This window comes from Callorhinus ursinus, unplaced genomic scaffold (genome assembly GCF_003265705.2).
Source record: "Callorhinus ursinus isolate GAN/ISIS: 27379988/994484 unplaced genomic scaffold, GSC_fseal_2.0 scaffold11, whole genome shotgun sequence".
Taxonomy (NCBI): Eukaryota; Metazoa; Chordata; class Mammalia; order Carnivora; family Otariidae; genus Callorhinus; species Callorhinus ursinus.
This window is the reverse complement of record NW_027397073.1, coordinates 36,838,989-36,866,032: the sequence shown is the minus strand read 5'-3', so window position 1 is coordinate 36,866,032 and position 27,044 is coordinate 36,838,989. Positions and strand designations below refer to the sequence as shown.

Here is a 27,044-nt window from a genome sequence, read left to right as displayed (position 1 = left end):
AGTTGATGCATCCTTTCAAAACCTCCTGAAGGACATCTTGGTTGCTTGCAAGTTTTGGCAATTATGAATAAAGCTGCTATAAATATCTGTGTACAAGTTTTTGTGTGAATGTACATTTTCAGCTCCTTTGGGTAAATACTAAGGGCATGATTGCTGAATCATAAGGTGAGTGTGTGTTTGGTTTTGTAAGAAACTGCCAAAATGTCTCCCAAAGTGCCCATACCATTTTGCATTCCTACCAGCAATGAATGAGTTCCTGTTGCTCCTTATCTTTGGCAGCATTGGGTGTTGTTAGTGTTTCACATTTTGGCCTTTCTAATTGGTGTGTGGTGAACTCTAGGTTTTTAACAGATGCACTTTATCAGTCCAGGGAAGTTACCTTCTATTTGTAACATAAATGGATGATGAATTTTGTCAAGTACTTTTTCTGCATCAGTTGATATGACCACGTGGTTTTTCCTTTGAAACTGGCTCATCTGGTAGATTACTTTGATTTTTGAATACTGGGCCAACCTTATAGTCCTGGGATAAACCCCACTTGGTCCAGGTGTTTTATTCTTTTTATACATTGCTGAATTCAATTTGGCAGTATTTGTTGGGGACTTTTGTGCCTATGTTCATTAAGAATTTTGTTTTTCAATCTGTTAGTCCCAGTGTTGTTTAAATTGGGTAATTTCTGTTGATCTATATAAGTGAGTATTTCCTCTGTCATTTGATTTCTTCTACTGAGCTCATCCAGGGAATATTTTACTTTGGTTGTTTTCTTTTTCAGCTATAAAATTTCTATTTGTGTCTTCTTTATATTTTTGATTTCTTTCCTGATGTTTCCTCTTTCCATTCACTCACCCTTACTTAAGCATGGTTATAATACAGGATTTAAAGTCTTTTTCTGACAATTTTAACATGTGTGTCATTTAGGCAGTGACATAATTTGACTTTCTTTTTCCTTGCAAATTGAGATATTCCTGGTTCTTCCTATGCCTAATAATTTTGCATTGTATCTCACACATTTTGATACTATGTTATCAGATTCTGGGTATCCTTTTAAACCCTAAACAGAAAGTTGATTTGTTTTAGCAGGCAGTTGCCCCAGGTAGGGTCAGGCCACAAGGGTCAGGCCACAGGTTCTGGGTGGGCTGTTGTTCCAAAGTCAGTTCAGTTTTCTAACATTTCCAGTCCTTTGTGCATGCCACCTGGTGGCCAGTCTGGATCTGGGGAAGTAGTCTACCCTGGAGCTCAGTTCTCAATCCCTGTGCCCTGCTCTTTAGGGTCAGATCCACGCATGTGCCCTTTAGAGGTGAGCAGAGGTGTTCAGACATTACTTTTAGGGATTACACTTGATCTCTCTACTCTTTGCAATAAACTCAACATTTTCTGGCTCCCCGAGGCCCCCGCTAGTAGTCTTCCAGCTAGAAAGCTCGGGCTTTCGTTTCCTTGCTCTGCTGTTGACTTCTCTCAACTACATCTGCACCCTGGTCAGTCAGTGATAGGACACAGAATAAAAGCCACGGGGATTGGCACCTTGCTCTTGGAACCACAGCTCCTCTTGTCAGAGCTAAGGGTTCTCCTCCCTCTGAGTTTAAGGTGACTTCCCTGAGACCCCTTGCCATTGCTGTGTTGCTGCTGCTACCAGAGCCATAGTATTGCCTGGAGGCTGTGGTAGGAGAGAAGTCTAATGAAGAAAAAAAGATATGGGATTGGGGTGCCTGGGTGGCTCAGTCAGTTAAGCATCTGACTCTTGATTTCATCTTGGGTGGTGATCTCAGGGTTGTGAGATCAAGTCCTGGGGGGCTCAGTCAGTTAAATGTCTGACTCTTGATTTTGGCTTGGGTGGTGATCTCAGGGTTGTGAGATCAAGCCCCGTGTCGGACTCCACACTGCGCATGGAACCTGCTTAAGATTCTCTAGCTCCCTCTCCCTCTTCCCCTCTCCCACCTCACTCTCTCTTAAAAAAAAAAAAAGATATGGGATTTCCCCCATTCTTTCTGACCCTTAGGAGCCCTTTTCCTACAGCTTAAGCCAGACACAGAATATTTCTCTTGGAATTCTTCCTGTTCTCTCTCTGTGTGCACATCTGGGTTTCCCACTAGGAGGTGGAGTCTAGGCTAGGAGATACCAAGAAGGAAAAAAGGATAAATTCAAAGCAGTTCAGTGGAACTTCAAAATTCTAGTACTTACTAGCTGGTTATTATTTACTTTGAGGAGCCCTCAGGGAGCTGCTTCATTCACTCAGTCCAGCATTCTGTGGGAATCTCTCTGTGAAGAGAGACAGAGTGGAATGTGCTTACTCTACCTTCCTGGAACCAGAGTTTCTGTTTTATTTTTATCATTGTGTCCCTTCTACTTACTTTGGTTTTAAACTCCTCTTTAACTTTTTCCCCCAGATTCTTTTTTTTCCCCCGGATTCTTTTTTTTTAAATTTTATTTATTTATTTGACAGAGAGAGAGAGACAGTGAGAGAGAGGGAACACAAGCAGGGGGAGTGGGAGAGGGAGAAGCAGGCTTCCCACTGAGCAGGGAGCCCAACCTGGGGCTCGATCTCAGGACGCTGGGATCATGACCTGAGCCGAAGGCAGACGCTTAATGACTGAGCCACCCAGGCGCCCCAAGATTTCATTTTTTGATGGCTGAACAATATTCCATTGTATATATATATATATACCAAATCTTCTTTATCCATTCTTCTGTTGATAGACATCTGGGCTCTTTCCATACTTTGGCTATTGTGGACTTCCCCCAGATTCTTAAGGTGGATAATTAGGTCACTGATTTTAAACCTTTCTTCTTTTCTAATGTAAGTATTTCAAGGAACGGGGCATCAGGACTTGAGTCCCGCTTCTCTGTAGGTTTCTTAGCTCCTTCCTCCATGGGTCAGCTTCGTCTGTCAGCTGTTGCAGCATTCCCTGACACCATAGCCATTCACAGCAACATCTGGACATAGAAATGTATCATCTCTTCTATGTCTCTTTTTTAGAGGAAGCAGACTTTTCCTGGAAACCATAAAACAGGTTTCCCCTCATGTCTCATTGACCCAGATTAGATGATACGCTCATTCCTTTTTTTTTTTTTTTAAGAATTTATTTATTTGAGAGACAGAGAGAGCATGAGCACGGAGAGAGGCAGATAAAGAGAGAGAAGCTGACTCCCATTGAGCAGGGATTCCGATGCGGGGCTCGATCCCAGGACCCTGGGATCATGACCTAAGCCAAAGGCAGACGCTGAACCAACTAAGCCAAGCGCCCCGATATGCCCATTCCTAAATCAAAATCACTTGCAGGTGGAAGAGGATTACCATAACTGGCTTAGATTAATCATTTGGAGTTGAATGGATATTGAGAGGTCAAACTGTAAAACCACTTAGGTGACAAGACTGCTAATAGTCAATGAATAAAAGCGAAGTCTAATGGAGTAATCCAGTTCTGATGCAGCCCCACTGACCCGTCCAAATGGTGATATTCCACCTAGCATCCTGACAACTCCTGCAGTATACTGGAGACAGCCAAGAGACATAGGAAAAGATAACAGATGTCTACCCAGCTGATCATTAGCTTGGACACTAAAGTTCCCACATATTGCCAACCAATGTCATTCTAGCCTCTGAATAAAAATAATCCTTCAGCTGAAGACAAGCTAGTTAATCGGAGCTAAATTCAAATTCAAGTAAGATTAAGAGACCCAAATAAGAAGATACATCCTTTAGGTAAAATTTCAGTAATCAATAATTGATTTAGCATATAGTGTTATACAAGGAAATACCTTTTTTTTTTTTTTTTAAAGTAGACTCCACAAACAGTGTGGAGACCAACACAGGGCTTGAATTCACAATCCTGAGATCAAGACCTGAGCTGAGATCAGTAGTCGGTCACTTAGCCGACTGAGCCACCCAGGGGCCCCACAAGGAAATACTTTGTATTCAAGATGGAAATTAAAACTAATTTTAATATTATTTACTAGCTGTCTGGATCTGTTATGCATATAGTCCCTCCAAATCTAGGGCTGCTGGTATAGTCTCATCATTGCCCACCCTCAATATTAGTAGCAAAGAGAACATATTTGGGCTTACATTCAGTCGGTGCTTTCACCAAACACTTGTCTGGATTTTATCTTTCAGACCCTCTGCCTTTCTACAACATTCATTCCATAGGGTTTTTGCTTCTACTTTTGCTAGAATATAAACCTTATTAGGGCAGGGATTATATAAAAGTAATTTCCTTCTTGTTTCCTTCAGTGCTTTTGTTTTTAATTGTGGCAAAATATACATAAAATTTACCATTTTAACCATTTTCAAAAATATTTATTCATTTAGAGAGCATGAGTGGGGGGAGGGCAGAAGGAGAGGGGAGCATCTCAAGCAGACCCCATGCTGAGTGCAGAGCCCAATGCAGGGCTTGATCTCACGACCCCGAGATCACTACCCAAGCCAAAATCTAGAGTCTGATGCTTAACCGACTGAGCCACCCGGGCGCCCCATACCATTTTAACCATTTTTAAATGTATAATTCAGTATTATTAAATACATACATAATGTTGTGCAACCATCACACTACACATTTCCAGAACTGTTTCTGTAACAAAGAAACTCTGTACTCATTAACTCCTCATTCCTCTCTTCCCTCAGCCCTGGTAACCACTAGTCTATTTTGTCTCTATAATTTGCCATTCTAGGTACTTTATATAAATGGAATCATACAATATTTCTCTTTTTGTGTTTCACTTATTTTATTTATATTTTATATTATGTTTTCAACTTTCATCCATGTTGTAGTATTATCAAAATTTTATTGCTTTTTAAGACCAAATGACATCCATTGTATGTATATATCTCATTTTGCTTATCTGTTGATCTATTGATGAAAACTTGGTTATTTCCACCTTTTGGCTATTGTGAATAATACTGCTATGAACAGGGGTGCACAAGTATCTGTCTGAGTCCCTGATTTCAGTTCTTTTGGATAATATACCTAGAAGTGGAGTTGCTGGATCATTTGGTAGTTCTATGTTCAGCTTTTTGAGGAGCCATCAAACTGGTTTCCACAGTGGCTACACCATTTTACATTCCTATCAACAATGCACAAGGGTTTCGATTTCTCCACATCTTTACCCACATTTGTTATTTTTGTATTTTTTTTTGAGAAAGAGAGAGAGCATGAGCATGGAGAGAGGCAGATGAAGAGGGAGAAGCTGACTCCCAGTGAGTAGGGATCCTGATGCGGGGCTCAATCCTAGGACCCTGGCATCATGATCTGAACTGAAGGCAGATGCTTAACTGACTGAGCCACCCAGGCACCCCTTATTCCACAAGTATTTAAGTGCCTATTATGGGTCAGGTACTGGGCCAGATGCTTCAGAAACACCAGTAAATGGGTCAGTCATGCTTTCAAGAAACATAAAATAGCGGCATCAACACAGAAGCAGATATAAGTGCCCATTTGGTGGGGTAAAAAGTTATCACAATTCTTCTCAAACATGCAAAGGAAAATGGTGCTAATTTCTTATAACTGATATTTTTGCTTCTTGAATTCCCACCCCGTTGGGTGGGTGGTGAAAGAATGTAATTATTCAGTCCATTTTCAATTCAACTCCCTAACATGGCTATTTCTTGCTCTGCCCTTTTTCTGCCATCTGGATATCTGGGGAGGGGGCTTACATTCGCCTAGGTGAGGTGGTGCTATGGATTGGGTCTCAGATGTGCTTGCTGTCCTTCTGTTCTGGTCTCTAGTCTTCACAGGTGGTCTGCCGTGGTGCTTGCTCACCACACCTATGACAATCAGTGATTTGTTTTTTTGGCTAGGCTGGAGGCCAGTATCTTTTCCTTCATTTGTCATCTCTACATTGGTTCTAGCCACCCTCTAAGGTGTGACTGAGACTCCTAGCTGATCCTGGGCCTGCTGGGTCCTGCAGCTGTTAGCTATAAGATCCACAAAGTTACTTTGTGCAATGGTCCCAACTCTCCAGCTGGTGCAATCAGTTCTTTTCCAGGGTCCCCACCGAGCATGGAGAACTGCTATAGATCTTCTAAGTCATATGTTAGCTGGTAGAGGCCCTTTGCCTAGCACTGCATTGCCATTTTTAAAATAGTCCAGTGTTGGAAAACAGGAAGTCTGTTGAGCAATTGCTCTCCCAATGCACTCAAGAGAAAGTGGGCCTAGCACTTTCCCCTTTCAAGTTCTCTCCCAATCCCCTCTGGCATTTCTGTGGGGGTTGGGTGCAGAGGTAAAGGGACTCCTGTGTCTGACCTTCTCTTTGCCTCACCATTATGCCCAGGGGGCAGGAGGTCTTTTTCACTTTTTTCTTTTGCTATCTCATGACTTCCCAAAATATCCCGAAGTATCATTCATCCTCCTCTTCCTTGGAGCCATATTTACAGCTTGATAATTTGTGTAATAAATGTAGTACCAGTAAGAACTGACTGCTCTGTAATGAATAGAAGGGTGTGGTAGTGGTCCCCAACCTACTCTTGGTGTGTTAGGGTAGAGGGCTTCCTGGAAGAAGAGGCATCTAAGCTAAAATACACAGGAGTTAAGTGCAGAAGCTGGTAAGAGTTCCAAAGGAACCCATGCAAAGGCCTGGGGGCAGGAGAACTTCTGATAATCCAGAATGGCTTTGGCATAGAGTATGAATGATGCAATGGCAAGAGATAAAGCTGAAGTGGTAAGCTGTGGTCAGATCACAAAAAGCCTCAAAACTTTGTGTAAGCGTTAACTTTATATTAAAAGCAGTGGGAAGCCTGTATTTTGAGCAAGGAAGGGACATGATCACATGTATGTTTTTGAAAGATCATTCTGGTTGAAAGAAATGGAGGCATATGAAGAAGTCAAAGCTAAGGGCCATTTTGTTCCCCCTCACTTGGGGGATCAGCTATCAGCTCAAATTTTCTAAAGATACACTAGAAAACTATAGAGTCGGAGGGCCAGTAACATCACCATATTTAAATGTTGAGAGATGCATCCTCAAGGAGGGCAAAGGATGAAGGAATAGGAGAGGGATAATGGCAGCCAAGGTCCTTCAGAGGTGGGAAGGAATGGTGAGGGACCAGAGAGACACCTCTTCCATTCAGAGGAGAAATGATGGGTGAGGTGTAGATAGGTTGGCAGATTTGATGACAGGAGGTTGTAAGTTATCTCTTGTTTCTTTCCCGTAATTCAGGAGGCAAAATCAGCCATCTGCCCATGAAAAGGAAGGTGGCCAAGGAGTGTGGCAAACACTGTTGGTTGACCCAATGTCATTGCCAAAACCCACCTGCCCTGCCGCTTTCCCTCTAGAGGTTGAAAATTCATGCTTTACCAAACACATTTGCAACAAGGAAACATAAGCAGAATTTTGTTGGAGTTTCGTGGAAAGCTTTTACTTTTCCTAGCAAAGGAGCTGGCCATGGCTGGAGCTCCAATTCCTCTTTCTTCCTGACTTGGCCCTGGATGTCATTCCTGGAGCTGGGGAGCTCTCTTGCCTGTCTGAGAAAATAAACATGAGGGAAAGGCCAAAAGAAGGGCAGAGACCACATCCAGATCAGTCATTGTCCACCTGCTGACAGTCAGCAGCAACTCACCTCGATTTCTGGTTACAAAGCCTTATTTGTTTAAACTATCACAGGTGGATTTTGCATCCAGAAGCATTCCCAATACAGGAAGGTTTAAGGGCAGTGACCAACATGTGATCTGGTCTCTGAAGAGAATGAGACAGAGGTAAAGAGGGAACATAGGATTACAGCTAATACTAAAGGTCAAGATGAAGTGAAATTCATAAAAATATCAATTTCACTTGGGAGTATTTACTATCTATGGAAATTAATCTAATGGGGGTCCTAACATCCTACTAATTTTTAAAATCAAGTTTAGCCCAAGTCATGGTAAATCTCCATTTGAATGAACTAGCATTAGGAGACCTATGTAAGTTCATGATTAACTCCCAGGACACAGCAATACCCTTCAAAGATTTTGTCATGTACTTAGATGATATGACTCACACCACCTTCTGCGGGAGAAATTCAGATTATTCACAATGCAAAGAATACAATCTCTTAAGGTTTATGGCAGCATCAAGTGAAGACAACTTCCCTCAGAACGCCTGATTTGAGATTCCGTCATTTTATTCATAGTAACAAGAAACTCTGTCTTTCCATAATTAAGCAATAATTCACAATACACATATCTGAGGCATTTGCTGCTTTCATAGATGGCTTGTTCCTTTAATTACAAAGAGAATGAGCCCAAAGACACCTATACTTTTAATAACTGAAAATATACAAAACCCTCTGTATATTAATATTCAGTAGAGCTACGAAGTATAATCACTATCAGAAAACTCTATAATTACAATTTACATTCACTTCTCCCCTTACCATTCTTACATTATCAATATTCTAAGTAGAGCACAGTAATCCCACTCTAAGCACTAGATGTGGTTAGATTTTCTGATAATACAATGTTTATACTTCACAAGGATCCCAAAGTTCACTATAAGCCCCCTCTTCCCTTCTCCTAAGGACTTTCATTTCTAATGTTTGCTTTCATATTGGTAACTGTGGCACCACAGAACACATTTTAATGCATGTATTCTTGTAACACAGTTTTATCAAGAATCCCTAGAAAAGGGAACATGATGTTGTATACCGTCAGAATAATTGTAATAACATATAAGTCAGTCATTTTATTTTTTTTAAAGATTTTATTTATTTGTTTGACAGAGAGACACACAGCAAGAGAGGGAACACAAGCAGGGGGAATGGAAGAGGAAGAAGCAGGCTTCCGGCACAGCAGGGAGCCCGATGCAGGGCTTGATCCCAGAACCCTGGGATCATGACCTGAACCGAAGGCAGACGCTTAACGACTGAGCCACCCAGGCGCCCCTAAGTCAGTCATTTTAAACAGGAAATCTGACTGACTTAAATATGGGCAAAACTCAGCGGACTCTTCAAACTAAACTTTAGAAATTTTGTACAAGAGGTGCAAAACACAGGGGCTGGTGTCTTGACAGCTTGTCTAGAAACAAACCTTACTGAGAATGCATAAGACCCTGAAAATGGTTGTCTTGAGATGCCTGAAATATGCTCACAGCTGATTTATGCCAGAAAAGGGGCCTTGAAGAACACTGAAGGAGAGCTGTCAGCTGGTTAAGGGTTTCCTTCTCCACGTGAGCTGTGGCACACTTCTCCATTATAGATCACACTTGCTCATATTCGTGTTCTATCAGTCTTGTTTGGACAGTCTTTCTTCACCTCCCTTTTTTCATTTTTTTTTTTAAGATTTTATTTACTTGACAGAGAGACACAAAGCGATAGAGGGGACACAAGCAGGGGGAGTGGCAGAGGGAGAACCAGACTCCCTGCTGAGCAAGGAGCCCGATGCAGGGCTCGATCCCTGAGCCGAAGGCAGATGCTTAATGACTGAGCCACCCAGGCGCCCCTCCTTTTTTCATTTTAACATGATCATGAACTTTATATAAGCACAAATAGATAGCCCTGTTTATTATAACATTGCTTATGTTTATGCCCTTACCTAAGACATGTAGAGCCATCTTGCTGTTTTCACTAAATTATTTCCAAATTACATTGTAAAGGAGATTTTTTTCCTACATAGAAAACTACTTAGCGGGCACCTGGGTGGCTCATCTGGTTAGGCATCTGACTCTTGATTTTGGCTCAGGTCATGATCTCAGGGTTGTGGGCTCCTCGCTCAGCAGGGGAGTCAGCTTGAGATTCTCTCTCCCTCTGCCCCTTTCCCCACTCACATACTCTCTCTCTCTCAAAATAAATAAGTCTTAAAAAAAAAAAAAGCCTACTTAGTAACATCAATGGTGTAGGCTTTTGTGAATTTTCATAAGAGAATAAATGCCTTTACTCATCTACCCCCTAACAATTGACTCTGGACATTTCAGCCTTGGTCTGAAGGTACACATTCTTTGGGGCCTCCTCAATCCTATTCTCATATTTTGAGTCTGGTAACAAAAAACAAATGGTAAAAATTTTTTAAATGCTCTAGTCTTTGGTCTGGGAACTCCAGTGCTCAAGTTATGGAATGGGGGAAAATACTTATTTTTATCCTGAGTAACTCACACATTCCTTCTCAACAGGGAAAATTTGTCTAAAAAGAAATGTACTAGTTCATTATTTGTGTTAGTAATGGAAATAGAACACGTTTGAGAATGTCTGTTCAAGAGCTGCCCTAGGGATGGAAATCCGAATTAAGTTTTCACAAAAACCTCAAACATCTGAATTGACACTGTATTGATAAGCAGAAGCGCAAACAACGTTGACAGAAGATATTTTACATTCTCTCCTGTAGCTTTTATGACTTTTCAAAGCAACCTAGTGCCCACTGAAATACTAAAGGAGTGTTTGTGCTTTGTGTCTTTTCCTGCTGAAAAAGCTCTGAGCAAATGCTTTGATTCCCTTACAACACTGATGGGACTTTTTCTTTCGTGTGTCTTTTCCTATGTCTGAGAAGATTCGAGCTCTGACTAAAGGCTTTGCCACATTCATGACACTTGTAGGGTTTTTCCCCAGTATGCGTTCTTCGATGCTGAATCAGGACAGCACTCCGGCTGAAAGCCTTTGCGCACACATCACATGCGTAAGGTTTCTCCCCACTGTGGATTCTCTGATGGAGGATAAGGGCTGAGCTCTGACTGAAGACTTTGCCACATTCGTCACACTTGTGTTGTTTTTTGCCGAAAGGGTTTCTCTGTCTTCTTTCAAACTTGCCATCTTGTTCACTGCCTCTTCTATACGTGCAACTCTGGGAAGCATCCACAGGAAGGGTGTTAGAAACGGTGTAATGCAGCTCCATGCCTGGAGAAGTCTTTTGTGTCAAAGCTGAATTCACATTTATAGTTTTCGTGTCTTTAGCTGAAATAATACACAGAAAAGCAATGTCACCAGTTCTCTGTTCAGAAAGAAAGAAAGGCAAATAGAATGATCCAAAGGAAATATATATGGATTATTTATTGGCTAGCCTGTTTATAAGATAGCATCACAATGTGGAAGATGGAGATGGGAAGTCACAAAACATTGAGAAGATCATAAGGCAAAAAGGAAAGATTTATATATTGAGGAGACAGTCAACTATAAAGACGAAAAGCTCCATGCAAAAGGTAGAATGATGAGTAGAGGTAAAAGGATATATCAGAGACTGAAAAAATATCTGGAAGAAAAGGGACTAGAAGATGAGGAATTATGGGAGAAGCAGAGAAGCAACCGATGGAGAGGAGCCAGACGTGGCAGTGGGTAGTAATAAACAAGACTCAGTATGAAGGTCAATAAATAAAAGTTTAATAATGATAAATGAAATGAAGAAAGCCAAGGGGTCAAGAATGAATATGGAAATATGGTCAGAAATACAAATTAGGGGGGGAAGGGGGAGGATTATAGATTAGGATAACTGACATCTCAAATAAATCAAGGGTAGCAGAGTACCCATTTACAAAAAACCTCTACTCTTACATGTATTTTATAGTACTAGCTGAATGGCATTATTACTGGTGTAAACAAATCATTTTGTAAATGGTAAGGATTCTGTTTCAAATTCATTTTTGATAGCTCAAATTCCAAAGTGACTTCAATGTCTGGTCCCTATCATCCATCAAAGTCCAAGGATGTCAACTCTCGCCACTTTTATTCAACAAAGTACTGAAGTCTTAGCCAGAGCAATCAGACAACATAAAGAAATAAAAGGCTCCAAACTGGTAAGGAAGAAGTAAAACGCTCACTATTTGCCTATGACTGATACTTTATCTAGAAAACTCTAAAGACTCCACCAAAAAACTATTAGAACTGATACATGAATTCAGTAAGTCGCAGGATACAAATCAACGTACAGAAATCTGATGCATTCCTATACACTAATAATGAAGCAGCAGAAAGTGAAATTAAGAAAACAATCTCATTTACAACTGAGTCAAAAACAATAAAAGATCTAGGAATAAATTTAACCAAAGACGTGGAAGACCTGTACTCTGAAAACTATAAAACACTGATGAAAGAAATTCAAGACAGTGCAAAGAAATGGAAAGACAGTCCATGCCCATGGGTTGGAAGAACAAACATTGTTAAAATGTCTATACTACCCAAAGCAATTTACAGACTTAATGCAATCCCTATCAAAATACCAACAGCATTTTTCACAGAACTAGAACAATCCTAAAATTTGTATGGAACCGTGAAAGACCTTAAATAGCCAAAGCAATCTTGAAAAAGAAAAACAAAACTTGAGGTATCACAATTCCAGATTTCAAGTTATATTACAAAGTGACAGTAATTAAAACACTATAGTACTGGCACAAAAATAAACACATATATCAATGAGAGAGGACAGAAAACCCAGAAATAAACCTATAATTTTATGGTCAATTAATCTTCAATGAAGGAGGAATGAATATACAATGGGAAAATGACAGCCTCTTCAACAAAGTGTTGGGAAAACTGGACAGCTACATGCAAAAGAATGATACTGGACCAGTTTCTTACATCATACACAAAAATAAACTAAAAAATGTATTAAAGACCTACATGTGAGACCTGAAAACATAAAAATCCTTGAAGAGAACAAAGGCAGTAATCTGACATCAGCCATAGCAACATTTTTCTAGATATGTCTCCTGAGGCAAGGGAAACAAAAACAAAAATAAACTATTGGAAGTACATCAAATAAAAAGTTTCTGCACAGCAAAGGAAACAATCCACAAAACTAAAAGGCAACCTACTGAATGGCAGAAGATATGTGCAAATGACATATCTGATAAAGAGTTAGTATCCAAAATATATTAAGAACTTACACAACTCAACACCCAAAAAACAAATAATCCAATTTAAAAATGAGCAGAAGAATAGACATTTCTCCAAAGAAGACATATAGATGGCCAACACACATGAAAAGATGCTTAACATTACCCATCATCAGGGAAATACAAATCAAAACTACAGTGAGATACAACCTCATACCTGTGAGAATGGCTAAAATCAAAAACACAAGAAAAAGTGTTAGTGAAGATGTGGAGACAAAGAAACTCTCTTGCACTGTTGGTGGGAATGCAAACTGCTGCAGCCACTGTGGAAAACAGTATGAGGGTTCCTCAAAAAATTAAAAATAGAATTACTCTATAATCCAGGAATTGCATTACTGGATATCTACCCAACAAATACAAAAACACTAATTCAAAGGGATACACGCACCCCCTATTTTATAGCAGCATTATTTACAGTAGCCAAACTACGGAAGCAGCCCAAGCGTCCATCTATAGATGAATGGAGAAGGAAGATGTGATGTGTGTACACACACACACACACACACACACACACACACACACACACAGGAAAATATTACTCAGCCATAAAAAAGAATGAAATCTTGCCATTTGCAAGGACATGGATGAAGCTAGAGAGTATTATGGGAAGTGAAATAAGTCAGTCCGAGAAAGACAAATACCATATGATTTCACTCATATGTGGAATTTAAGAAACAAAACAAATGAATACAGGGAAAAAAAAAGAGAGAGAGAGACAAACGAAGAAACAGACTCTTAACTACAGAGGATGAACTGATGGTTACCAGACCATCAGTTACCAGGTAGGGAAGTGGAGGGTTAGGAGAAATAGGGGATGGGGATTAAAGAGTACAGTTATCATGGTGAAAAAAATAAAATGTAAAAAATAAAACAAAAAATGTAAGAAAGGCCTCTGTGAGGATGTTCAGAGGTAGAACATAGTTCTTGTCAACCCTGGGGTCCCAAGCCCTGGCTTTGAAGCTGATTACTTTTGTTGTCACTACTAGAAAAAGCTGCTGAGGTAGGGGTGGTTCCCTCCTAATCCTGATGGAGTGGGAATAGACTTTCATTTCTCTCTCAGTTAAGCCAAGACAACTGCTAGACTGGAGCTGTTAAGTGCCTGGTGCAAGCCTCTTGGGAGCAGGTACTTGTTGATTAAGAGAAATACTTGCTAAGTCTCTAAATTTTTGTATTTTGTTTTTCCTATATTTTCTTATCAAAAGTACCTTACATCAAAAACTAATGATGTAATGTATGGTGACCAACATAACATAATAAAATAAAATTAATCAAAAAAAAGTACCTTGGAAAAACTCTAACCTTGCCCTGTGCAATATGGAAGCCATGCTGGGGGGAGAAGGGGAGATCCTCCCAAGTGGGGTTTCCCTCTTCATTTCTTTTTTTTTTTTTTTAAGATTTTATTTGTTTATTTGACAGAGAGAGACACAGCGAGAGCAGGAACACAAGCAGGGGTAGTGGGAGAGGGAGAAGCAGGCTTCCCACGGAGCGGGGAGCCTGATGCAGGGGCCAATCCCAGGACCCTGGGATAACGACCTGAGCCAAAGGCAGACACTTAACGACTGAGCCACCCAGGCGCCCCTCCCTCTTCACTTCTGACTCCCATTTTATCCATCATGATCATCTAGAAGGAAGGTCTCTGCTCAAATGTCACTCATCAAACAGGCTTTCTCCACCACTTTATTAAATAAGACTCTGTCCCTACTTTGTTCAGTAAAACCTATTCCCCTTATTCTGCTTTGCTTTTCTCCCACAGCACTTATCTTTTGAGAAGAACAGGTTGCTGTGCAGCCATTTTGGAGCACTTTTGTAAAAAGTGATGGCAGGCAGCAAAAGAGATCAGTTTAAGGTGTGCGGGTAAAGTCATCTTAGCAGCAATATGGTGATTTTAACACTGGATGCCACCAGTAACCGAGCAAGAAGCTGGACAGAAAATGATGAGGTAGACTAGTGGTCTTTAAACTGACTGGGGTCGCTCGGCGGGGGGAGCCAAGTTGGAGCCCTTGTGGATGGACGCTGCTTGCTCCGGCATCACTGAGGGTGGCTGTGCTTTCATCTGTTTTATATACTGGGACTCCAGGCAGAATTTCATTTCAGAAAAGGGCCACACTTTCTTATTTTTTTTTTTAAGATTTTATTTACTTATTGGGCGCCTGGGTGGCTCAGTCGGTTAAGCAACTGCCTTTGGCTCAGTCATGATCCCAGAGTCCTGGGATCGAGCCCCGCATCAGGCTCCAGGCTCAGTGGGGAGCCTGCTTCTCCCTCTGACCCTCTCCCCTCTCATGCTATTTCTCTCTCTCTCTCAAATAAATAAATTTTAAAAAATTAAAAAAATATTTTATTTATTTGAGAGAGAAAGAGCATGAGCACATACAGAAGGAGGGGGAGAGGAAGTGGGAGAAGCAGACTCCCCACTGAGCAGGGAGCCCGATGCGGGGCTCGGTCCCGGAACACAGGGAGCGGGACCTGAGCCGAAGGCAGACATTTAACTGACTGAGCCACGCAAGCCGCCCCAAGGGTCATGCTTCTTCAAAAAAGGTTTGAAAATCCCCATGGAGATAATGTCAAGGATTTAAAAATCTGAAAGATATCATAAGACTCTCTGGGAAAGAAACAAGAACAAAACACTGAGAATTATCATTAGCACAACATCTAATGGTGGAAGTCCCCACTGTGAGGAGGATGCAGGAGGGGAAATTTGAGACCGCTTGCCGAAAGCAGCCGAGACATGTGTGGTGGGCTGAGAGGCCACCTTTGCCCCAACGATGAACTGAATCCCACCCCTCACCTTTTTGCCTTGAGCGAAACTCCGGGGACACCCATGGCAGCGGCTGCTTTCCGGGCTTGATCTGGCTACGTGGGGGCTCCTGAGTGATTTTCCCGGCTGTCAGCTTCTCTGCAGGCATGTCCTTATTTTGTCCAAAACAGACCTGGAAGCAGTTAGGTATAACTGAGGCTGAAGAAGGGAATCTGGTTGGGACTTTGGGATAAAATAATAAGAAGGGGTGCCTGGGTGGCTCTGGCTTAGGCGTCTGCCTTCGGCTCAGGTCATGAGCCCGGGGTCCTGGGAACGAGCCCCATGTCGGGCTCCCTGCTCTGCGGAGAGTCTGCTTCTCCCTCTCCCTCGGTCACTCCCCCTGCTTGGGCTCTCTCTCTTTCAAATAAATAAATAAAATCTTAAAAAAATATAAAATAAAAAAAATAATAGAGAAGAAACTACACAGAAAAATATCCTGGGATTCAGGAAAGGGAGGAAGAAAGCAGAGCCACACTGTTTTCCGGCACAGGCGGGAGGACATTCACCACCCTACGTGTTTAGTGTGCTAAGTAGGAGTACAGTTTGAGAGCTCTACCCCAGTGATGCCCCAGAGTTCCGAACTCAACCTGGTCACTCACCCCCACCAGATGCCTTTTTACCTGCTCAGCTGGCTCATCAAGTTCTTTCTCCAGCTCCTCCAACAGGGTCACAGCTTCCTCGCCGCTTTTTGGACTATGTTGCTGAACCCAAATCTGCAGCTCCTCAGGCAGGATGCTCAGAAACTGCTCCAGCACCAGCAGCTCCAGGATCTGCTCCTTGGAGTTCACCTCCGGCCTCAGCCACTGATGGCAAAGCTCCCGGAGCCGGCTCAGGGCCTCCCGGGGCCCCGCGGAATCAGAGCAGCTAAACCGCCTGAAACCCTGGCGGAAGGTCTCTGGGCTGCAGGAGGTGCTCCAGGGGAGGCTGGAGTCCAGATCACAGGCCTGCTCTTCCTCTTCCATCTTCACTATCAGAATGCTGTCAGACTCCTCTGCAGTTTGTGGAAGGAGTGATGCCTTGCTCAGCTTTGCAGACATTTGGACTGGGAACAGAGAAGTAGGCTTTAATCTTCAAAAAGGTGCAGTTTTCCTTAAGGACACTCCTTAAATATGATTAAAGAAACAAGTGGGGGGGGCGCCTGGGTGGCTCAGTCCTTAAGCATCTGCCTTCGGCTCAGGTCATGATCCCAGGGTCCTGGGATCGAGCCCCACATCGGGCTCCCCGCTCCGCAGGAAGCCTGCTTCTCCCTCTCCTCCTCCCCCTGCTTGTGTTCCCTCTCTCACTGTATCTATCTCTGTCAAATGAATACCTAAAACCTTTAAAACAAAACAAAAAATAAATAAACCATGCTTTCAAAGAATACAAGAGAATCTAAGAGCTAAGATGCATTAATTCATATGGATGAGTAATTCCCAATTTATTCTGCAAATCATGCACACTATTCTGCAAATCATGCACACAAGGCTAAGTATCACAATAAGGGATCAGCCAGGATTGTGCAGGAACTCCTGGAGAGCAGAAATAAGGGAAGCTTGAGAAAAATTATGACTCCGGGGCAGGCTCAAAGAGCCAATTAATTTTTTTTCTAGCCTGCTGCAAAGAGTGCTAAGAAATAGTCTCCTGAGAGAAGTAGTTTCGTGCGGATTTTTTCAACGTTTACTATTAAACAGTATTAAATATAACGTTATGTTTAATACTATCAAGTAGTATTAAAACAATACTATTTTGACAGTAAAGGAACCATTCAGAAGAAAAAGTAATTGCATATTCCTCCATCTTAATGTGCTTCCATTTATTTATATTCACTTCCGCTTCCGATCCATAACATCTTTATTATTTACCTTTATCATAGAATATTTAGGTTGTTCCTAATTTTTACTATCATAAATAATGCTGGGAGCCACATTTTCAGGAATATATTCTTTTTCCCCAAGTTGTTCAAGGATATCCCAAGGACTTGGCTTAATTGGGCTCAAAGGAGAGTGGCAAATGGATTGCTATGGATTATCAAATGAATTACAGAAAAGACTGTTTATCAATCCACAATGTCAACAGCAATAGAGTGATGTATGAGGGCAGCAATTTCCCCAAGTGTCATTAGTTTGTTAGCAGAAAGAGCGTAGAAAGACACTTTTAGCACCATTTTAGTATATGCATCACAGGTAACGGCTATTTAAAAAATCTTAAATGTGCCCCTGTGTTTCCTCTTTAGGCAATCTACCATTTCCCCCCCAACTTCATCAAGCGCTGTTTTAGGCACCAAAGATAAAGCAGTGACCTGAACAAAGCCTGTGGCTCCTTAAAGCTTATATTAAGAGAGAGACAACAATGTTACCAAATAAATGATACAAAAGTGATTGCAATGTAGCAAGTGATAACATGACACACAGATAATTTACTACGCACTGTTCTCAGCACCTTAAATGTAAACTTATTTAAATCCTCTCAAAAGGCCTGTATGGTTATTTTCATGCCTGCGTTGTAGATGAGGAACCTAACAAGGCAAGCTCAGGTAGCGTGACCACGGGCAAAGGGGCAGGGCTGGGGTCTGAATCCAGGCCATCCACTTACCCACGGTGCTGCTTGGTCAAGAGGCCGGAGGCCGGGGTCCCAGGGCAGAGAAGGAGCAGCAGACCGGATGATACTGGGCCGGGACAGACTCTAGGGTCGAGACCTGAGCGGCGGGAAGGATTGAGGCCATGAGTTTGGAAACCGTTTGGGGGCGTTACATTGAGGGACCCTAAACTAAGCCTCTGGAAGTCACGGAGAGGGAGGGACGGCCGGGGCGCACTCTGCCTCTTCAGCACCAGCCGCCGACACGTGCCGCCTGCACCACAGCTCTCGGCGCTACACAGGAAACGAGGAGACCGAACCCCCAACACCGCACGCGGGTCGGTAACGAACCGGCTCCCTGGAGCGGAGGCTTTGCTGAGAGCCCCGAATCCGGGTCCTTCCACAGAGGACCGATTCTCACTCCAAAATCCCTCTTCCAGCGGGCCGGCTCGCGGAGGGCTGGCGCCCGAGGGCCCTCGGACGCGTCGCCCCCCTGCCCAGCCCCGCCCCGCCCCGCCAGCGCCCCTCCCGCGCGGGTCCCGGCTCCGCGAGACTGCGGGCAGCGCGCGGGCTCTGGGACGCTGCGCCGAGCGCAGGTGAGGGCGCGCCGGCTGGGAGCCGAGCTGGTTTGGCCGCGGCGGCAGGCGCTGCGGGGCTGCGCCGGGAGAACGAAGGGAGGGGCGTGCGGCCGCGCGGTGAGGGGCAACCAGGTAGGAGCCGCGGGAAGCGCCCGGGGGCGATAGGAGTCGGGGCGGGTATAAAGAGGGCGTGCGCGGAGGGAGGAGCCGGGAGGGCTGGTCGGCGGCGGTGCCGGGGTGCGCGGCCGCCTCCTCCCACCCCCGGGTGAGGACGCCTCTCCCCGCGGCCTAGGGGCTCAGAAGAGGCCTCGATTCTCACCTCCCGACCGAGAAGAGCGACCCCGCGTTATCCGGAAGACGCCGGGGAAGCGCCGGATTGGAAGCTGCTTCCGGTCCCCGTGGCCGGGTTGGGGGCCGGCCCGGGATGGAGCAGCGGTTGCCATGGAGACGAGCCGCCGCCTCCGCCGCCGCCGCGGCTGGCTTTCAGTGTGACGCGGCCCCTGACTTAGGGGAAGGGGTTAACCCCGACGGGTGGGAAGTCGGCTGCTCGGCGTCCCTTGTTCACATAAACCGGCGTTGTTATTTCTCCAAGTGCTTCTACTTAGGTTATTCCATTTACTCTCTCAATAACCCGGTAAGGTTATTCCCAGTTTACAGGAAATAAGCCCCAAAGTTTCGTGACTTGCCCACGATCACAGAGAGGGAAGACTGCACTTTCTACCTTTAAGTACAACTTGCCTCTAATATCCGCGCCACTGGGGTTTCTGCTCCAAATAGTGCTGTTTTAAGGAACAGGTTTGACCCCCTAACCCCTGCCCCACGCTTTCACACGAGAACCTAATGGCCCTTAAAAAGGTGAAAACCCACCTGCACACGTATTTTGGCATATATATATTTTTTCCTCAGATAATCTTAAGTAAATTTAAAAGTAAATTTGGAGTTAAATGAGCTACAAGGCCACGACCCCACATATTGGCTTCCTCTTCCATCCACTTTCCATAGGGACTCTTGGAAAATGTACTTGTGGAGGGAAGTAGGGAATTAGGAAGGGAACGGAGGATGCTTGAAAACCACTTGCTAATTAATAAACAACAATAACAGGGAAAAAAACCCTGGGCATGACCTCCCCCCGCAAAAAGTATGCCAATACTGGAGTCTGAAATAAAGGGAGAAGAGGCTGCTTTAGTCTGTCTATACCAGACCTAGAGGTTTGTTTGTTTGTTTTTAAGATTTTATTTATTTATTTGACAGAGAGAGAGGGAACACAAGTAGGGGGAGTAGGAGAGGGAGAAGCAGGCTTCCTGCGGAGCAGGAAGCCCAATAACCGGCTGGATCCCAGGACCCTGGGATCATGACCTGAGCCAAAGACAGATGCTTAACGACTGAGCCACCCAGGTGCCCCCAGACCTAGAGGGTTAGGGGAGAAACTTGTATTGTTTTTTAAAGATTTTATTTATTTATTTGACAGAGAGAGACACAGCGAGAGAGGGAACACAAGCAGGGGGAGTGGGAGAGGGAGAAGCAGGCTTCCCGCTGAGCAGGGAGCCTGATGCGGGGCTCGATCCCAGGACCCTGGGATCATGACCTGAGCGGAAGGCAGACACTTAACACCTGAGCCACCCAGGCACCCCGAGAAACTTGTATCTTAACCTACCAGGACATTAAATTTGAAGAAATTCTTGCATCAGTAGGGGACTTTCACAGGATAAGATTTTTTGTTGAGGCAGCTGCTAACACAAATAGCAAGATAGCCCAAAAGTGCAGACGAGAATGTGTTTACTCTGATGGTAGGTAGGTTAATTTAGTCAAGGCAATGAGGCATCTGAAACAAGAGCAGTCAATGCCTGACAATGGTGTGAAGTCATAGAAGGTAGTTTAAGGAGGAAAATGGACAATAGTTGTCCATTTTCCTCCTTTTCAAATAGTCTCTTTGAAAGCTGCAAAGAGAGTAAGGAACTGTGAAAAGCCATAGGATTTGGCAAGAGGTCAGGAGTGAATTGATGGGTTTGGATCCCACTAGATATGCAGATCATTCCCAACGCTGAAGTTTAAAAAACACGTAAAAGACTACATATGAAAGTTTCACAGTATGTTTGATAAAGCACAGGTTTTGTTTGCTTTTATTTTTTTAATTTTGGGAGCAGAGTGAAAAATTAGCTGGAACAAGGTCCTAGTAGAGAGCACATCTACTATATACCAGATGCATGGTACTCACTGAGAATTCAAATGTAATATACAGATTCTTGCTCTTTTTTTTTAAATTTTTTAATTTATTCATATGAGACAGAGAGATACAGAGCATGAGCAAGGGGAGGTGCAGAGGGAGAGGAAGAAGCAGGCTCTCCACTGAGCAAGTAGTCCGATATGGGACTTGATCCCAGGACCCTGGGATCATGACCTGAGCTGAAGGCAGAGTCTTAACCATCTGAGCCACCCAGGCGCCCTGAGATTCTTGCTCTTTAGGAACTGATAGACTAATTAAGAAGAAGGGTATATAAACTGATGGTTGTAAACAACGTGGCAGATGTTCTGATGGAGCTATCTACAGGATGCTATAAAAGCACAAAGAAAGAAGGTGCTGGGGCAGGGGGGAGAGGTGGAGAGAGTGAGACTGGGATTGATGGGGGAAAGCTGAGTGCCATGTAGTCCAAACTGAGCAGCCAGTGCAGAAATCTTATATTTGCTGAGATCGAAGGATGGCAAGCCGTGAGAGGCTCAGGGTGAGGATGAAGAAAGAAGTAGCTTTAAAAGATGTGGCCGGCCAGATAAAAGGCTATGCACTAAAATTTGAAGTAGGATCTTGAGTAAGTGGCACAAGCCTATCTGCAGTTCAGATAGAACTCTGTGATAGCAATATGAAAGTTGGATTTGGGAGGAGACAAAACTCAAGGCAGGGTGACCAGCTCTGAAACTACTGTGAAGATCTGGACTGCAGCTGTTGGAGATCTGAACTAGTACAGAGGGAGTGAGGATGGAGGCAGATCAGGAAACATTAGGATACCAATGCTTGCTTGGTGGGCAGACTGACAGATGATTGGATAGTGTATCATTTAGGTAAATTTTTTAAAAGACGGTATGAGCAGGTTTGACCGTGGGTTATGTGGACATTTGAGGAGAATTTTCAGTAGATTGAATCTGAGGCTGAATAATAGATGATAATCAATACCCTCTACATAATTGGATATTTTATGAGATTATGTAAAAATAAATATTAAACATGCCATATACCTGAATACTTCCCTTATATAAGCATATTAAACTCCCTATGAATTTCATAAACCACTTATCAGTGCAGTGAAGAGGGCAGTCACTCTATAATATTATATTCACTCTTCTACTTTTCTTCGTCATCACTGTATTTCTTTCTTTTTTTTTTTTGAAGATTTTATTTTTAAGTAATCTCTACACCCAACATGGGGCTCAAACTCAGAACCCCAAGATCAAGGGTTGCATGCTCCATGGACTGAGCCAACCAGGCACCCCAATCACTGTATTTCTTTACCCCAACATATTTACTCTCCATCTGGTTAGAAACTTTTACAGGTGTGGATCTGTATCCATCTGTACACACACTCATTTTTTCCTTGCCTAAAGATGCATGAAGAGGTATGTTAGAGACAAGCTGCCATGTTTCTACAAGGATACTGAGTTAGAGAGTTAGGTTTAGAAATAAAAGGCAATTTGGAACTATGGTTTCCAAGAGGGTGGTGGAGAGTGTGTGTAGGAAGTCCAAGTGTGCGTACATACTGGATAGCTGTGAGAGTTTGGTTGAGTGAGCCATGTGTCCCTTTGTGGAAGACAAGAATGAAGTATCAGGTTAGGAAAACAACTAAGGAAGCATCCTAGACTGAGTTTATCTTCCCATACTTACACCCTCAACTGTCATTCTTCTCAGATTCCTTCTTTGATAGTGAAACTCCTGTTGGCTCCATGTTCCAGGCAGAAGTCTTAGAAGTCATCTTGGATATTTCCCTCTTCCTTGTTCACTGTTTCCGGAAGTGAGCAGACAGACCTGGGTTCACTCCTCAACTCTGCCACAAGCTAGCTGTGGGTAAGTTCCTAAAATTTGCTAATCCTTGTCTCATTATAAAATAGGGATCACAATAGTCATCTCATTGGAAGAAGATTAAATGAACTAATGTAGGTAGGTAAAGCTCCCCAGGCAATTCCAGTGGGCAGCTATATTAGTTTCTTAGGGCTGCTATAACAACCACAAAATTGGTGCCTTAAAACAACAGTTCTGGAAGCCCAAAGTCTGAAATCAATTGCACTGGCCAAAGTCAGGATGTCAGCTGAGCCGCACTCCCTCTGGAGGCTCTAGGGAAGAATCCAGTCCTTTCCTCTTACAGCTTCTGGTGGCTGCCAGCAGTCTGTGGCTTATGGCTGCCTCACTCCAGTCTTTAAGGCCAGCATCCTCAAGTTTTTCCTTTTCTCCCTCTGGTAAGACTACATGTAATTGCTTTTAAGGCCTACCCAAAAAATCAAGGATAATCCCCGTGCCGCCCCCTTCTCAGGATCCCTATTTTATTCACTCCTGCAGAAACCTTTTCTCCAAATAAGGTAACATTTACAGGTTCCAGGAATAAGGATCTACTGTCTTTGGGGCCATTCTTTGGTCTCCCACAGTAGCTGAGGTTGAGAACCTCCATATTAACTAAATAAAGAACTGCCTCAAAAGGAAAGCTTGTTTGGGAAAACAAGCATTTGATAGGCATTTAGGTTTTTTGGTTTGTTTGTTTTTTATTGAAGTATAGTTAACATACAGTGTTACGTTACTTTCAGGTGTACAATATAGTGATTTAACAATTGTGTACATTACTCAGTGCTCATCATGATAAGTGCACTTTTAATCCCCTTTATTTCACCCCTCCTGCCACCCTGAGAAGAGTTTTAACCCATGGTCTGTGGGTTCTGTATCTGTGTGCCTGATGTGGTAACCACTAAATACATGTGGCTACTTAAGTGTAAACTTATTAAAATTAAATAAAATTAGGAATTCAATTTCTCAGTCACTTTTGCCAATTTCAAGTCCTCAGTAGCCTCATATGGCCAACGGCTATCATACTGACGCACAAGCATCACGGTACAGAGCTCTAATGGACACCACTGAACTATGTGTTTCTAGGTGCGTATGTGTACTTCTCTGGCGACAGGGTCTAACAGAAGATGCAAGTTATCAACCTTGACAAAGACTAGCCTGTTGATGTGATTTATTTGCTCCATAATTTTGAAATTGAATTGGTTTCCAAAATGTAAATTTTGATTCAATACATTAAAGAAAGTCCACACTACTCACTTCTTTTGGAAAACTGAAAAATCTAAGAATACTGATCTGCATTTCCTCTGGACAAATGTTCCTTGTAGCGAAGTAGCTGCTACCTGCAGACACTTACAGCCTGCTTTCCCCAGTTGCTAAAAGTCCCCACCTGCCTCTTTCCAGTTCCATCACCTGCCTAGCTTCTAGTCTGAGATTTCTGGTCTTCATCTTCTGTCTGATACTCAAAGATGTCCCCGACCCATATCACCGCTTCTCCAAGTTGAATGTGCATAGGAATCACTTGAGGATCTTGTTAAAATGCAAATCCTGATTCAGTAAGGTTGAGGTGGGGCCCAAGTTTCTACATTTCTGACACATTCCTAGGTAATAATAATACTCTGAGTAGCAAGGCTCTGACTGAATCTGGGAGCTGGTTCATGATATCTAGCAACAAAGAAAGGCAGTGTCTATTTCCTAGACTAACTTAATGAAGAGCCAATTCAAGCTGCTAGAAAGCTGGTCCAAATATCAGACAGGTTACAGCACTAGGAGCAGTACTGTACAATTGGTAAGTGAAATTTCCTTCCCCATCTTTAAAGTGGCTTCTTTGGTATTTGATAGTGAATTTGTACCAATTAAAACTTAATTTATTTTTTGGAAGGTTTTATTTTTACTCCACTTATCATACAGTACTATTAGTTTCATTTGTATAATACAGTAATTCAGGACTTCCATACAACATCCAGTGCTCATCACATAAGTACATTCCTTAATCCCCATCCCCTATTTCCCCCACCCCCCCCCCCCCCTACCTCCCCTCTGGTAACCATCCATTTGTTTTCTGTAGTTAAGAGTCTGTTTTATGGTTTGCCTCTCTCTCTTTTTTTATCCCTTTGCTCATTTGTATGGCTTCTTAAATTCCACATATAAGTGAAATCATATGGTATTTGTGTTTCTCTGAATGGCTTATTTCACTTAGCATCATACTGTCTCGCCTCATCCAGGTCATTGCAAATGGCAAGATTTCATACTTTTTTATGGCCGAGTAATATTCCATTGTATATATATGCCACTTCTCCCTTTTTCTTTTCTGCTTCACATCTAGGGTTAGGGTTCAGGATAGGACTGGGGAAAGGGTGAGGGTTAGGATTAGGGCCAGGGTGAGGGTATGGGCCTTGTATACTGCTGTTCGGAGACCTCTCCATAGGATTTTGGTTAGGGTAGGGGTTAGGGGTAGTGTTAGGGTTCGGGTTAGGGTTTTGGTATGAGCCTGGTATACTACAGTTCAGAGACCTCTCCAGACTTCTGCTTGGGTGTGATTAGACATGGCATCCATCCACCAAGCTGAGGCAAGGAAGGGACTTAGAGCTCTAAATACTCTTTTTAAAAAAAAAGATTAATTTATTTAGGGGCGCCTCAGTGGCTCAGTTAAGCATCTTCCTTCGGCTCAGGTCATGATCCCAGAGTCCTGGGATCGGGTCCCGTAGTGGGCTCTCCACTCAGCGGGGAGTCTGCTTCTCCCTCTCACTCTCCCCCTGCTTGTGCTCTCTCTCTCTCTCTGTCAAATAAATAAATAAATAAATAAATAAATAAATAAATAAATAAAATTATTTTAAAAAGATTGATTTATTTATTTTAGAGAGAGAGAGTATGTGTGTATGTGCACTAGCAGGGGGAAACAGCAGAGGGAGAGAGAGAGAAAGAGGGGAAGCAGACTCCCTGCTGAGTGGGGGAGCCCAATGCAGGCCTCCACCTCACAACCCTGAGATCATGACCTGAGCTGAAACCGGGAGTTGAATGTTTAACCCACTGAGTCACCCAAGTGCCCCTAAATACTCTAATTAGATGTTCAGTTGTTACTTCTGTTTTTATCTACCTTCACACCCATTTTCAGAAATATTAACAATTCTTAAAGGTTTAGGATCTTCCCCAGAATAACTCGGCTGCTCTCAGCTTTTCTTATTTTGTGTTCAGGAACACACTTTCTCAATTCTAGTGTTAGGGTTAGAGTTACAGTAAGGGTTAAGTTTGGGGGAAGGTTATGTGCCTGGTATCCTATAGTTCAGAGACCTTGCCAGAGGGTTAGGTTTATGGTTAGGGTTAGGGAAAGGGTTACGCTTAGGTGTTCCAGTTACGGGTTAGTGGTAGGACTAGGGTTTGTGTTAGGGTGATGGTTAGGGTGAGGGTGAGGGCTACTGTATGTGCAAGGTGACAGTTCAGAGACCTTTCCAGAGAAGAAAATCCTAGACTTCTGCATAGGTGAGAATAGACGTGGTAGCCATCCACTGAGCTGAGGCATGGAAAGGATTGGGTACTTTAACTAATCTTTAAATAGATACTCAATTGTTCCTTCTATTTTTATCTCTGTTGTCACACTCATTTTCAGAGCATTATTATTTAAATACCCATTAGTTAAATAGTAATATTAGTTCCAAGTATAATGTTAGTTCCAGGTGTATAACATAGTGAGTCAGCATTTCCATATGGCGCCTGTTGCTCATCACAAGTGCTCTCCTTCATACCCATCACCTATTTCACCCATTCCCTCTCCCACTAAAACTAGTTTAATTATTGCACAGATATGGGTGGACATGTTTTTAATTGCCCACTCAGCAAACGTCTCTGAGTTGAAGTTTGCCTCAGATTCTTAGCAGAAACCATTTTACCAAACATTCTGAAGATGATCAAACAACCTAAAGATGGTACATATCTTCCTAGTGTGGATTCCGTGAATGACCAATAAGGGCTGAGTTCTGACTCCCCATTACCCAGTGTGGATGATGCAATGCTGAATAAGGGTTGAGTTTTAAGTAAAGGTTTTTCAAGAGAATGTCCCCAAACTGAAATATGGGAATTCACAGATTAAAAGGGCCAACCCTTTGCATGCACAACATGAGGGATGAAGACCTATACCATTCTGGAATTTCTCAAAATATAGGACAAATTTGAGATCCTAAGAGCTTCTGGAATCTAACTAGCTGCAAACTAAAAATTGAAAAATGGGATGATATTAGACTTATCAGTCTAGAAGATGATGAAGAGTGCCTTCAAAATCTTGAGGAAAATTAATTTCCCACTTAAACTC

The 27,044-nt window shown here is 42.9% G+C and overlaps 2 protein-coding genes across 4 annotated transcripts; one reads left to right on the top strand and one right to left on the bottom strand.

Moving 5' to 3' along the window:
- Window positions 1-10,205: 10,205 nt before the first annotated feature.
- ZNF396 (zinc finger protein 396) lies at window positions 10,206-20,477 on the bottom strand. Of its 3 annotated transcripts, none has more exons than XM_025886496.2 (5): window positions 19,022-19,124; window positions 18,143-18,245; window positions 16,192-16,613; window positions 15,563-15,704; window positions 10,206-10,843 (listed from the first exon to the last, which is right to left on the bottom strand). In XM_025886496.2, the coding sequence occupies exons 3-5, from the start codon at window positions 16,606-16,608 to the stop codon at window positions 10,389-10,391; spliced, it is 1,014 nt and encodes a 337-aa protein (XP_025742281.2). In that variant the 5' UTR covers window positions 16,609-16,613; window positions 18,143-18,245; window positions 19,022-19,124; the 3' UTR covers window positions 10,206-10,388. The 3 variants fall into 3 exon arrangements, with proteins under 3 accessions (XP_025742281.2, XP_073754448.1, XP_073754449.1); XM_073898347.1 differs by lacking the exon at window positions 19,022-19,124 and adding an exon at window positions 18,476-18,572; XM_073898348.1 differs by lacking the exons at window positions 18,143-18,245; window positions 19,022-19,124 and adding an exon at window positions 20,357-20,477.
- Window positions 18,057-24,029, top strand: LOC141373698 (uncharacterized). The gene is made up of 5 exons (XM_073897990.1): window positions 18,057-18,083; window positions 18,565-18,834; window positions 18,995-19,336; window positions 22,642-22,753; window positions 23,828-24,029. Exons 1-4 carry the CDS (start codon window positions 18,057-18,059, stop codon window positions 22,702-22,704), a joined length of 702 nt encoding a protein of 233 aa, XP_073754091.1. The 3' UTR covers window positions 22,705-22,753; window positions 23,828-24,029.
- The last annotated feature ends 3,015 nt before the right edge of the window (window positions 24,030-27,044 follow it).